Here is a 14,368-nt window from a genome sequence, read left to right as displayed (position 1 = left end):
TCAAAAACAGCACGAAATAAATTTCTTTAGTTCAGTTTGATTAAATTTACACAAAGTACAGACCAAACCACCACTAACACAATCTGTTTAGACTCAAAATGGTGCTTTTCGACTACAAAATCCGTTGAGAGTGCTCTGTAAGTAAGTCTTTGCCGTTTATTGCTAAATTTATTCGTTGATTATCAAAAACGCAGCACCTAATTTTGTGTTTTTAACTAACTAAATATCAAAATCTATAACACTCAAATAATTAAGCGTTTCTAATGGACAAACAACATTGGCAGGGCTAGTTTTGGACCAATGGTGGACTAGTATAATCCAAAAATTATTCGGATTGTAATCAGCCGGTCTTTTTTTAAAAAAACGATCTTTTCTACATTAATTAAATGACAGAACGTTTCAAACTAAATTCACTATTGACAGGTCCAATTGGATTCCTAATTAGCTCCGCATTGTTGTATATAGTTGATTACTTGAAAGCTTATGGTTGTTTTGACTTTTAAGTTTATTGGATTTTTAAATAAATAATGACTTATTGACCTTTGCCTCTATTTTTCTCTTAATTTGGTCAACTTGTAGCTTATTGTCAGCAATGAAAGACTTCTTTTTCCTTCTAATGAAATCAAATTTGACCTTAATTGCGGTTTTACGCTTTAAATTTAGGTTTTCTGGCTTTGATATTACAAGATTTCACATTTTAGGTATTACTAGATTTCACAAAAAATTTTTTTTAGGTATATGCCCATTTTTCTCGTTTTCTAGTTTTGTCACATTATTACGCTATTGACAGTTCGTATATTACCATATTGGTTTTAAAAATAACGCACAAGTGATAATATTAAAATCCTGGAAGATATAGATTATGATTTAAGCGGCTTCGACACTACTTTCTCGAAGAAATTATTTGAATTTTTTTAAATTTTGTCTTCAGCTGTCTTTTTTACTTTGTCCTATTAGACGTATGAAAATTCCACATCAATGGACGAGTTTTATTGGCTTTGTATGGACCAATAGATGATTCGATATTCTGATATTAGTGGATGCCTGATGACTTTCATGACTCGGAAAACAATTGTTTTTTAAAATAAAAAAAGACACTTTGTAGCTTTGCAATTTTGCTCCTTTTATTGTCTGTTTATTATCTAGTCTCGTTAATTATGAGCTAAATATGACATTATTGTTGTCAAAGGAAGGTTTCAAGAGGGATTGGTGTCACATAATCAAATGTTTTTAAAGGATTCGTTGACTTTCCTGGCTTCAACACGGGAAAAAAAGTAAACTAATTTTTGATTTTTGTCATGTTTGACATTCTTTTTGTAGACGTAAGACATATTCTGGATGAGTTCAGTTTTCAAATGCTTGCTTTGGAAGAATAAACGGACCTATTTGATTATTTCATTCTGTAATTAACGGCGTTCATGTCTTTGGAATTATTTTTCTCGAAAAAAAAGTAAGTGTTAATATTTTTGCATTTTTTTTTCATTTTTGTCTACTTGCTACCTAGCTCTATTAACGAGTGGTTACATAATACATTGTCGGTGCTCAAAAAATGTGCAATCGAACATATTTTTATGGCCATAGTATGGCTTTATGGTTTCGAAAGCGTTATCTGCCAAGTTTCAATTGATTTTTTGGTTTGTTGTTTATTTGTCCTTCTTTTTGCAAACGCCTAAAAAATTGAATACCGGCAGTTCTTAATTCTTTCTATAGAAAAGTTGGTAATGTTACACTTGAGAGATATTTTAGTTGATTTCTAATGGTTTTCATTACTTTGAAATTAATTGTTTTAAAAAAATAAGCGAATTTTACAACTTTACTGTTTTTGTTCCTTATTGTCTAATTGTTACCAAGCCTTTTTATTGAGTAGTCCCATATATTTTCTCGTGAAATAAATGTTATTTCACATAATATCAGTTTTATCCGACGCTATTTTGACTTTGTTAAGAAGTTTTGTTTATGGCAAGTAAATTTTACTAAAGAGAAATAGAATGCACAGGAACGGTGTCTGAAAACTTAAAGTTGGCTCTTGGACTCCTTATCAGCCACAATCAATTTTATATGATCATTATATTTTTAGTTCAGTTTCCATAAAATCCTCATATTGCTTATAATTGGTAATTTTTGGTCAACTCGGATACGCTACACTTTGTGTGTCTCTGAGCTTCTGGTTCAAAGCATTAATATCGAATGCTGAGAGATTTCCCTTCAGGTATGAAAGTCCAGATACCGGGACATACTTCAATCCCCTATTCCATGTTGCATACGGGAGCAACAACAACAACAACAACAACAACAAAAACAACAGCGACAACAACAAGGACAATTACAACAATGTCATGGACAACATCACAGACTGCCAGGGAAAAGGAGACGAAGGCTACTACCAGGTAAAACCAAGGACTAGCTACTATAACCCTGGTCTTGAAGCGCGTTCGTCTCAGCAGAATGAATATTACTTGGAAGCTGGTCCCGACAACCCCTCCGATGCCTTCTCGAACTACCCTTCGCTCAAACTGGACAACCCATACGAGCGGCCCAATTAAGGAGCCCCTACTTGAAAGACATACGCGACTTTTAAGATGCCAGATCCTTGAAGCACCAGATTCTAGAATGTCAAATTTTCCTACATACAGTTCCAGATTTTTAAACCGGTATTTTAAAACCTGAAAAATTCTTGGTTCAAGCAATGTTTCGTGACTCTGCCAAACTTAATTAGAAACTCTGACTTATATAACTTATTTCTCGATTAATGCCTGATTTTCTCCTAGTGACTTCAGGCCGGAGAGATTTTGCTATATTTGGCCGTAACTTTTGCTATATTGAGACGCACTTTATCTTGAACAAATTGGGAGAATCTACTGTCATATGCAAACTACTGTCATTTTGGCAATGTCAAAACCATCACTGAGATATGTACAAATATATAAGTTCGCCTAACTAAAACTGATATATTCCGTAGTTGAGACAACCGAACAAAAATGAACGAAAATTTGGGAGAAATCTTCGGTATTGTCGGTATCAAACGTAAGAAAGTTTCGGTAAGGTAGTTTTGTTCGGTTTTGAGGGTTTCCAACGTAGGAGAGATTCAGCATGTTCGGTTTCAAAAGATTCGGTATGTTCGGTATTCAAACGTAAGAGATCGTCGGTATGTTCGGTTTAAGACGTAAGAAATTGTCAGTTTTTTCCATTAGAAAATTTGAATTTTCTATATATATATATATATATATATATATATATATATATATATATATATATATATATATAATGTAGTCAAACGATACGATACGGTCTTTTTGCAGGAATTTCAAACGTTCTTCTCAGAAAAAAGATCTGAAAGACTGCAAATTCATTCAAAATTTTTTTTTAGGTCATTCACAAAAATAAACGAACGAGTAAAATCTTCTTGATTAACTTTGAATTCAAAAATGTAACAAACTTGTCGAGTATTGCTGAGAAATCGGTTGATTAATTCGCATTCACTGAGTTTTGACATACTTTCTTGTAGTTTGCAAGCAAAATTTTTGACGGCTGTTTGCATTTCAAAATGTCCACGACCTGCTGAACTAATCTGGTTTTTGTTCGGTATGCTGAACTAATCCGGTTTTCAAACCTGGATATGTAAAAAATCATGGCGTTTCTCTAAACGATACCGATTGTCGCTTACGTTTAAAAACGATGATACCGAATATGTCTTCCGTTTGAAAACGACGATGCCGAATTTTTTTTTATGTTTATTACCGAACAAAAACGACGATACAGAAGCAAAAATCACAGGAAATATCGTCGTTTTTGGATAGATGAAGACGATGATACCAACGGTTTCTTATGTTTAAATACCGAAATTTTCTCAACTAGGGTTGAAAAATTTTTCAAATCATAAACTTTGATGTCATACTGCCATTAAAAATTTAATTTCTCGTCTATAAATTTCAAATTCAAAGTTTTTAGACCTGTTTGGCTTTCGATAATAATGTTTTGAGTGCGGTGCTGGCAAAACTAATTTTTCCGAAGCAACAATAAATAATTTTAATGCATGCGTTTTCATAATAACACTTCTCTCTGACAAGTGGTTACTTATTAGTACAGATTTTAGACTTCACAACTTTTTTTTGAATTAAAATTACTTGTTTGCACATATTTAGAGCATATTTGTGACCAGTAACTCTTCTTGGTTGAAAGCAAAACTGCGCCCGACAAGCCGGATTAATTTTTGCCTCACCATGAGCGACAGGACTGCACGATATTTGGCAACGGTATTGGACTAAAATATTTCCCAGTTCTGATGAATTTTCCAATGGATCTGACGAATTTAAAGAATCCAATTTTTAGCACGTTCAATGAAGGAATCGTATTCTGATAAATCAAGAGTTACAAGAATTCAAAGAGATGTCAGAATAATGGCCAGCATTGTTAGCGCCCACCGAGAAGGTGCCAAAGAGAGAACCGAAATTTCATAAGCTGCAGGAATCTTGCAATCTTGCAAGATAATTATCTGATCTTGTCTGGGGTAGTCATTCGTTGAATTCGTTAAATCATCCAACACATTGTAGTTCACGTGCAACCAATCTTGAAAGATCAACGTGCAACAGTTCTTCTTAAGTTTTTTAAAGCAAAATTCTAACTTATTGTAGGTTGGGTTGTCTGTTGCAAGGTTAATTTGGTGTTGCTCGAGGACGCCTGCGCCTCCAAAGAAAAAATGAAAGAAACTATTAATAATGCTTAAAAAATCAGTAACTTGACCTGTGAGAATGTCATCGAATCAAGTTTGTTGATAAAAAAGACTCTTGCTCAACCTGTAAAGAGAATGCACTCAATCCTAATTTGTTATGAAAAGACCTTTGCTGAACCAGGTAGTCAATTCTGTACTATCCTCCCCAATAGATTTTCAAAGTCTTTATTGTTATACGTTGATGTCTAGACTAGAACTGCTTCGCAACCAGATGGAAAGAGAGATTATTTCAAATGCCACGACATCTGAAGTCACGACCATATGTATAGCTTTTTCATGTGAGATTCAAAATTGAGCCACATAAAGAAAAACCCTTTTTTTCTGTTCACAAAAATTTCGGTATGCTATAAATTTGTTCTTCATTCTCCTCCTTGATGCCTTGAAGACTCGCAAAATCTGAAAACAGAACTTTGATACATGATATTTTTGAACATCGCAAACTTGAAAAGAAAAAAACGTTTTGTCGAAACGTTTTGAGCAAGTTACCGAAAAAAAGGTTGGTGGAAACAACCAGGCAGACGCCTGCCCAATGGATAATGTTCTAGAACCTACCTCAAGTCATGTTGCAGCACCTAAGGCAAAAGAACATATTGGGAAAAAAGTATGAGCTTTGACAAAAATTGAACAAGTCTATGATAAGCACCATCAATGCAAAATCGAAAAGTGGACACAATCTCCCTATTGCTTGCAATAAAAAAGCAAATCAGTGATAAAACAAGGAGGTTCGTTAATGTGCGTTCGCACATGATGTTCCGACCCGCGCTCATCTAGGTTTTCGACTTAAATGTCTTTTGACTTACATTTTTAACAAATAAATAATCAAAAATGGATGTTTGAGTTTAAAAAAATCGTTACACAACCAAACGAATAATTGAAATAAATAATGTCATGCCTCATTAAAACGGGATCTGCCATTAAAAAGACTACGGAAAAAACAACAACAACAAAAAGCAAAAACAAAAATTTCAGGGCAAAAAATCAATATCTAAATTTAAAAGCACCTAGTGACAACGTCAAATTACAATCAAACAGAACCCAAACTACACAAATTTACTTTTTCCTAACTACACAGCAGATGGGGTTTTTCCTTAATAAGAATAGGTAACAAGTCGACAACAATAAGAAATAATGAGATAAACTCAAAAATCAATCAACATTTTTTAAACCAAACCATATCAAGTCTTTAGCAAATAAAAATCATTAGCTTTTTACAAAATAATTCTTGATAATTTTTTTATAAAAAGTCACAATGAAACCAATAGGACCTGTTTTGTTTTGAATAAGCCATCGGAATGAACTAAAGATGCAGAAAAGCTCAAAAAATTACGAACAACAAATTACAAACATTGCGTAAAAACAAATTAGTAGAGCCATTAAAATCATTAGCTATTATCTGAAAATTATGTATTTTTAATTCAATTTCTATTTATACTAATTCAACTAAAATTATACTTAATGAATAGTAAAATCAATAAGGCCATTTTTGAAAATCGTTTGGTTCTGTTATTACTCGATTGTGCTAAAGGAAAAGAAAAATATACAAATACACCACTGATATAACTTTTTATGGAAACGCATTTTGTCTAACAAACAAAACATCAATTATGTCATATTTTTATTAAACATGTTAACAATTAAAATCCGAGCAATTGTATGGGACCTCTCAATGATGAGAATAATATACAAACTGACGAAAAGAACAACAAACACTAAAAAAAATTGACAAATCCTTAAAATTCAATAAATTGAATAAAATCATAAACTTTAAGACTATTTGCTATAAACCGACTGCCTCATTTAACATCATTCATTCAATCCTAAAGTACAACCCTATGAGACTGGTCAGCATTTTACGGCTACCTTAAGAACAAAAAAACAAGCAAAAACAGCAAATTCAAAAAAAAATTGTGCGAGAAAGCTGTCCAAGCTATAAAAAAAGAACTTTACAGTAAATATTTTCTAATTTTAATGAATTTTTTAGCAGCAATGGGCTTCTTATTGTGATTATTTGACACCAATAATTCAACAAACTTGAACAAATATACTAAAACCACGAAATTTTTGAGAAAACCCGTAGTATCAACGCCCTTAATTTCAATAGCTTTTAACGGAAGCTAACAAATACGCTAAGTTATGCCTTGATGAGACGACAAGGGTGTTTCTCATTTGTAATTCATCAATATGACATCATAAAAAGACATTGACTATGAAAACCAACAAATACAGTCAAAATCCGAAAATTAAGTAGAAAAGTGCGAAAGAAAGTGTCGATGCCATTTAAACAATAGGCTTTTCTCTGAAAACTGTATGTATGATCTAATAAACGTATTCTCTATGACAATGCAACTAGCAGAAATAGGATTTCGAAAGGAACCAAAATTACGAAAAAAATCTAAAAATTAAAAAAATTGAAAACTCGTGCATCCAAGTCATAACACCAATAGTTAGAAGATAAAGCCGCCAACTGGATTATTTTTGGTTGAAGTAGAACGGAAGGAGTTCCAGTTATTACTGAGACTGACTTGCAGTTCATGAGTTCTCGAATATAAGTTGAGGATCGGTTAATGGTAAAAAAGTTCTCGAGAAAAATTTTTTAAAGTCTTAACAGGCATTAGCTCAATAGCTTTGAAGGGAAGCAAATAAACAAGCTCAGTTATGCCTCGATTTGAGGACAAGGATAATTGTCATGCATAGGTTATCAATAAGACGTCACAATAAGTCATATGATTATGAAAACAACAACAAATGCAGGCAAAACCAAGAATTCAAAAGAAAAGTGCGAGAAGAAAGTGTCGAAGCCATTTAAACCATAAACAATTTTCTGGAAACTTTAACCATGATCCATTGCACGTTTTCTCTAAGCCAATGGGGAAATCAATACCATGATAATGTGATAAGATTTCAAGAGGGACCAATAACACGAAAATGTCCAATTTTTGTTCCGATCCCTCTTGAGGGGGAAGGAACTATATACTCAAATGGGTTTTTTTTGTTCAGTCAATTTTGGCCGATCGATATATTCATCGTAGAGAGTTGAGACTAGTATCATTAGAAAGCTTGTTCAGCGTAGAATATGGAATTGAAAAAATGTTTTTAATTTTCAATTTTTACAGGGAGTTATCGAGGTTTAAATTTTGAGAAAGTAGAGTGAATTCCGGTGAGATTTTATTCTCATTTTCCGGAATTTTTCACTAAAACTTCGCCAATTTTGCTATGTTTGTTATTTCTTTTAAAAAAAATTGTTGATTTGTAACAAAGTCAAAAAATTTTATAGTAGGCTATTTTTATTAATTTTTTTGTTATAAAATTCTGGCTAAATATTTCAAATTAAAATCTTTTTCATCAAAAACAGCACGAAATAAGTTTCTTTAGTCCAGTTTGATTAAAATTACAGGATGTACAGACTCTAAAACTACGAACACAATCTTTTTAGACCCAAAATGGGGCTTTTTATAATTCATATTTTGTTGAGAGTGCTCTGTAATTAAAACTTTGCGGATTTAATACATTTATTCGTTGATTATCAAAAACGCGGCAACTATTTTTCAGTTTTTAACTAACAAAATATCAATATCTGGAACACTCGAATATTTAAGCGTTCCTAATAGACAAACAACCTTAGCAGCGCTTGTTTTTGACCAATCTTGGACTGGTATAATCCAAAAATAATTCCGATTGTAACCAGTCGGTCTTTTTTTTAAAAAGAAATCGATCTACGTTAATTAAATAACAGAACACTTTAAACCAAAGCTCACTAATCATACGTCCAATTTGATTCCTAAATAGCTCCACATTGTTGTATCTAGTTGATTACATGAAAGCTTATGGTTGTTTTGACTTTTAAAATTATTTGATTTTTAAATAAATAATAAATTATTGAATTTACCTCTAATTATCTCTTAATTTGTGTAACTTGTAGCTTATTGTCAGCAATGAAAGACTGATTTTTCCTTCTCCTGAAATCAAATTCTACCTTTATTGCGGTTTTATGACCTAAATTAATATTTTCTGGCTTTGATATTACCAGTTTTTTTAAAAAAAATATTTTAGGTATTTGCCCATTTCTCTCGTTTTCTAGTTTTGTCACATTATCATGTTATTGAGAGTTCGTATGTTACAATATTGTTTTTCAAAATAAAGCACAATTGATATTATTAAAATCCTGGAAGATATAGATAATGATTTTAGCGGCTCCGACACTACTTTCTCGAAGAATTTATTTGAATTATTTTAAATTTTGTCTTCAGCTGACTTTTTTACTTTGTCTTATTAGACTTATGAAAATTCCACATCAATGGGCCAGTTTTTTGGGCTTTTTATGGACGAATAGATTATCCGATTTTCTGATATTAGTAGATGCCTGATGGCTTTCATGACTCTGAAAGCAATTGTTTTTTAAATTAAAAAAAGACACTTTGTAGCTTCGCAGTTTTGCTCCTTTTATTGTCTGTTTATTATCTTTACCTCGTTTATTATGAGCCAAATGTGACAATATTGTTGTCAAAAAAAATTTTTAAGAGGGATTGGTGCCACACAATCTAATGTTTTTAGAGAATTCGTTGATTTTACTGGCATCAAGTAAAATAATTTTTGATTTTTGTCATGATTGACGTTCTTTTTGCATACGTAAGACATATTCTGGATAATTTCAATTCTCGGGAGCTTGCTTTAGAAGAGTAAACGAACCTATATAATATTTCATTCTGTAAATAATAACGTTCAAGTCTTTGAAAATTAATTTATCGAAAAAAAATTAAAGTGTTACCTAATTTTGCATTTTTTTTACTTTTATCTACTTTTTACCTAGCCTCATTCAAGAGAAGTTACATAATATATTTTTAGTGCTCACAGAAAGTGCGAATGAACATATTTGGTGGTCCATAGTATGGTTTTACGGTTTCGAAGGCGTTTTCTGCCAAGTTTTAATTGATTTTTTGTTTGTTGTCTATTTGTTGTTCTTTTTGTAACCGCATAAAAAATTGAATACCGGCAGTCCTTAATTCTTTCTATAGAGTTGGTAGTTGCCAATCTGTGGGATATTTCAACTGATTTCTAATGGTTTTCTTTCCTTTTGAAATTAATTGTTTTTAAAAAAAATAAGCAAAATTTACAACTTTACTGTTTTTGTTCTTTATTGTCTAATTGTTACCAAGCCTTTTTATTGCGTAGTCCCATATATTTTCTGGTGAACTAACAATTATTTTATTTAATATCAGTTTTATCTGACGCTATTTTGACTTTGTTAATAAGTTTTGTTTCTTAAAAGGGACATGAAGTTTTTGATGTAATTAATTTTTGTTGTTGTTGTTTGATTTTGCTGTTTGTCTTGACTCGCTTTCTTGCTATTTGCACATCTCATGAATTTAATGCCCCATTATTCACTCCACCACTGAGTGTTTTGCTTTGGAGGCTATTTTTTTGTTCATATACCAATTTTAAAAAAAAAATAATTGAATTTTTTGGTTTTTTCTTTGTTCCTCATTTGGTAGACAATCATGCCAAAATTGTGGATGAGCGGGGTCGGAACCTTATGTGCAACTGCAAATTACCGAGTTGCCTTGACTTTTAAAATTTTGAAATCTTGTTGCCTTGAAGTCGTACATCAAATAGTTAGAAGAACCGCTAACCAGATTAATTTCGGTTGCAGTAGAAAGGTAGGTGGCCTGTCATTACTGAGATTGACTTACAATTCACGAAAACAAATTCATGATTGGTTAATATTTAAAAAAATGCTCAAAAAATCATTTCAAAGACTTAACAGCCATTAGCTGTCCATTCAAAGATGGTTAATTTAATGCTCATCAACAAGTCTTTGCCATAGGACTACAAAAGTTTGGTAAAACTTCAAAAAGAAAATCAAAATTTGATTTAAAATTACGAAAACTAAAAGTCGAAGACAAAAAAACACGAGCGTTTCCTTGAAAACGAATTTTTTGTTCATTGGGTATCATTTGACTGCAAATGAGGTTTGTCATTAACGCAACCTCAATATGAAAAGTGAATAGTCTCTAAGTGACATAAAAAACAAAAAAAAATATGAAAAGTTTTCTTAAAAAAACAGCTATCAAATGATATTCGAGATTTTTTATAGTAAACTTCCTTATGGGACCAGAACTAGCATTTTATCGCTCTATTGGTAACACAAAATTGAATCATTTTGTAGCATAAATTGTATTTTTGAAATGAAATGATATTTTTATAGAAAAGCCTTAATTTGAACAAAAATTACGCTAAAAGTGAACAATATCATGCAAATATCACGTGTTCACTCAAAACTTTCAACTTCGATAACTCCTCGAAAAATATGAATTTCGTAAAAATCTTATCAATTTTAAATTCTGCGCTGGATGAGCGTTTTAATGATACCGCTCACATTTCTCTACGATGAATATATCGATCGGCCAAAATTTTCTGAACAAAAAAACCCATTTGAGTATATATTCCCCCCCCCACCAGTGGGGTCGGAACAAGGAACCTTATTGCTAAGTTTGATCAGAATAAAATCCAATTTCGTTCTCTGGAGAAGTGTAATCCAAACAAAATTTTATTATGCCCTTGAAGATTTCTGACTTGTAAATTGATGTAGTTAAAAAATGTAGTGAATATTATGAGATTAATACACTATTTTGCCAAGTATTCAGATCAATCGGAAAAGATTACGGTCCCCTAAATAAACGAGCTTAACCTTAATAGAGAGTAGTCAAAATGTAGTGCTTTAAATTCAAATATACCATAATGATATTCATCTAAATAATCGAAAATGTTCAGCATGCTTTAAAAAATTGAATTCAAGCAACTTATGAAAACTTAAAACAATGCTATGAACAGTGATCAAGCCCACAAAGCGCCACCAAAAACGAACTAATTTTATTCCTCAAATAAAAACAACAAATGGCACTTTCAGCCTTATTCTTCTAATTACAATAGCTCCTACTAGCTTCTGTGTTTTGATAATCTGCTCATTTGTGGTTAACCCTATTTCCTCGCCATTTAAAATCAATCAAATGCTCTTTAAAATTTTTTGGACAGGTTAGGTTTAATGTGCCATTATTTAAAGTTATAGTTATTGTTGCGTCGCAACACTTATTTTTGGTGATTAAACTTGCTTTAAACGCTTTAAAGACTTAAATGCTTTATGCTTAAGAAGAACTCAAGCTCGAAAGGAAACAAGTGTTGTTGATAAAATCAGATGAAATTATGATTTCTTAGTTCAAATCACGTGGTAATTTATTGTTGCGTTTGTTGAAGAAGTCATCTTGAATTGAGGTTTTGAAGCTCTCGCAATATGAAGGTCAAAAGGTTGTTAACCACAACATAACACGGCCTCCTTGAACGAGTTCAATTGAAAAGTAATATTGAAGTTACTTGAGACCTTTTGACACAAGACATTTCACAGAAAATTTTTGACGAGGAAATTGTTTTCTGAAAATTGATTTTTGTTTGCCTTGTTGTCATCTTCGTCGTCGTAGTCGTCATCGTTGTCGTCTTTGTCGTTGTCATCATCATCATGCTCGTGGTTATTATCAACATCATCATCATGGTTGTTGTCATTGTCGTTGATGTCATGAAGGTGAATGATTTACTATTAGCTTGACAGACTTCAAAATATTGCAAATATTGAATGCTGATGATATTGATTTGAATATTGATTGCTCATTGTCTAAGGAACGCTTATTTTCCGGTCTTGTTGTATTGAATTGGGTTGTGCTGCTGACTTGTCAATCCTCATCCATTGAGTCATCCGCTGTCTTCCATTTGGGTAACTGAGATTCTGGTCTCTCCTTCTCCAATGGTATCAGTCTGCTTACTGGTCGTATGTAGAGTCCTGTTTGCGTTCTAATTTGGACTACTCGTACTATCTTGTCATTTCCGTCGAATATTTTTGTAATCCTTGCCAGTGGCCATAGCATTGGAGGCGTGTTGTCTTCCTTGATGATAACAATGTCATTGACGGCGTGCTGTTGTTTGTTATCCTGCCATTTTGGTCGATGTTGAAGTGTTGTCAAGTAGTCCACGGACCACTTTTTCCAAAATTGTCTGACAATGTTGTTGATGCTTTTGAATCTTCTGTTTAGTGTCCGGTTGTCTTCTTGAGATGGCTCCGGCAAAGCTGTCAGTGGGCGTCCAATAAGAAAATGAGCGGGTGTTAGTGCTGAGGGGTCATTGGCATCGCTAGAGGGGGCTGTAAGTGGGCGAGAATTGAGGATGGCCTCAATTTGAGTGATCAGGGTTGTGAAATTCTCAAAAGACATCTTTGTTGTCCCCACAGTCCTGTAAAAATGTCTCTTCATGGATTTTATTGCGGCTTCCCAGAGACCTCCGAAATGAGGCGTCCGTGGAGGAATTGTCAACCAGTTTATCTGATGTCCTGTAGTGAAGGCATCTACCAGTTCCTTGAATTCTCTGTCCATTAATAATTTACGAAACTCAATTTCTCCCCGAGTTCCAATGAAAGTCCTTGAGTTGTCACTATAAATATTTTCGGGCAGTCCACGTCGTGCTGTAAAACGTTTTATGGCGTGCAGACAGTCCTCCTTGGTCAACGTTGTCACTGTTTCCATATGGACGGCCTTTGTGCTGAAACATACAAAAAGGGCAACATACGTTTTCTGCAATTTTCCGCTGCTGTCTTTTATGCTGAAAGGTCTACAGTAGTCCAATCCAGTGTGGGTGAAAGCAAATGATGAAACAACGCGTTCTGTTGGCAGATCTCCCATTTGAGGCTGAAGAATCCTGGCGTCGTGGCGAATGCAGGGCTTGCAGTTGTAAACAATTTTTTTAACAGCAGATAGTCCTCCGGGAATCCAAATTGTTTGTCGAAGATAAAACAATGTTAACTGTGGGCCTCCATGTAAGTTCCTTGCATGAGCTTCCCGAATCAGGAGCACTGTGATTGGAGAATCTTTGGGAATAAGGATAGGAAACTTCTTGTCTATGTTGTATGGCGAATTGGCTAGTCGTCAGCCCACGCGAACAACTTTATTGTCTGGGTCGTAGAAGGGAGAAAGTTTGAAAAGTCGTCCTCTTTTTGGCAAAAGCTTTATTCTTCGTTTTGTGGTACTGTTGATCAATTCTTCTTCACTTCTACCTACTTGTTGCTGCAAATCGTTGAATCTTGTTGGTTTATCTGAAATACCTAATTGAGCTTTACAAAGCTTACCTACCTGAACCTTACCAGTCTTGCCTACCTCAACCCTACCAGCCTTACCTACCTCAACCTTAGCAACCTTACTTACCTCACCTTGACCAACCTTACCTACCTTAACCTTACCAACCTCAACCTTACCTACCTCAACCTCACCAACTTTACCTGCCTCAACCTTACCAAGGGTTTTATGACAATACACATTCTCCGGAATGTTGTTACCTTTTCCTTCTGTCATTGATGAAGATGATTGACTAACAATGGAATCAAACTCTTGCAAGTAAAGTTTTTGAATCAGGCTGTATATGGCAATCCGTCCGAGGTAAAGATCTGAAGAGCTGAGTTGAAGTGACTGAAATTCAGATGCTATTGCAGCTTCCGACTTTTTCTGTTGACATCTTTTTGATGATAGGTTCCTCTTCTGTGAGTAGCGTTTGGTATCGGATTTTGTTGGATCTGTTCTGCTGGCAATGGTTTTCTGGCTTTGTTGTTTG

General features: G+C 33.5%; 3 protein-coding genes across 3 annotated transcripts in view; 2 read left to right on the top strand and 1 right to left on the bottom strand.

The window, feature by feature from the left end:
• Positions 1–2,965, top strand: part of LOC142344986 (uncharacterized) — a 130,962-nt gene extending 127,997 nt beyond the window's left edge. Inside the window, exon 13 of the mRNA XM_075397069.1 lies at positions 2,210–2,965. Within this exon, the coding sequence (XP_075253184.1) occupies positions 2,210–2,543 (334 nt within the window). The 3' untranslated portion in view covers positions 2,544–2,965. The remainder of the gene's footprint in view (positions 1–2,209) is intronic.
• The window catches only part of LOC142344588 (soma ferritin-like), a 145,024-nt gene that overhangs the window by 82,305 nt on the left and 48,351 nt on the right, over positions 1–14,368 (top strand). The gene's annotated exons all lie outside the window — the stretch shown is intronic.
• LOC142344984 (uncharacterized) lies at positions 12,448–13,140 on the bottom strand. The gene has a single exon (XM_075397068.1). It carries the CDS (start codon positions 13,138–13,140, stop codon positions 12,448–12,450), a length of 693 nt encoding a protein of 230 aa, XP_075253183.1.

Source organism: Convolutriloba macropyga, chromosome 8 (assembly GCF_964194025.1).
Source record: "Convolutriloba macropyga chromosome 8, txConMacr16.3, whole genome shotgun sequence".
In the NCBI taxonomy this organism is placed as follows: domain Eukaryota; kingdom Metazoa; phylum Xenacoelomorpha; order Acoela; family Convolutidae; genus Convolutriloba; species Convolutriloba macropyga.
Note: the sequence above shows the minus strand (reverse complement) of the source record. Positions and strands in the feature narration are given on the sequence as shown.

Excerpts from the sequence above, each read along its gene's own strand:
- LOC142344984 (XM_075397068.1), bottom strand. The coding sequence starts at position 13,140 with ATGGACAGAGAATTCAAGGAACTGGTAGATGCCTTCACTACAGGACAT.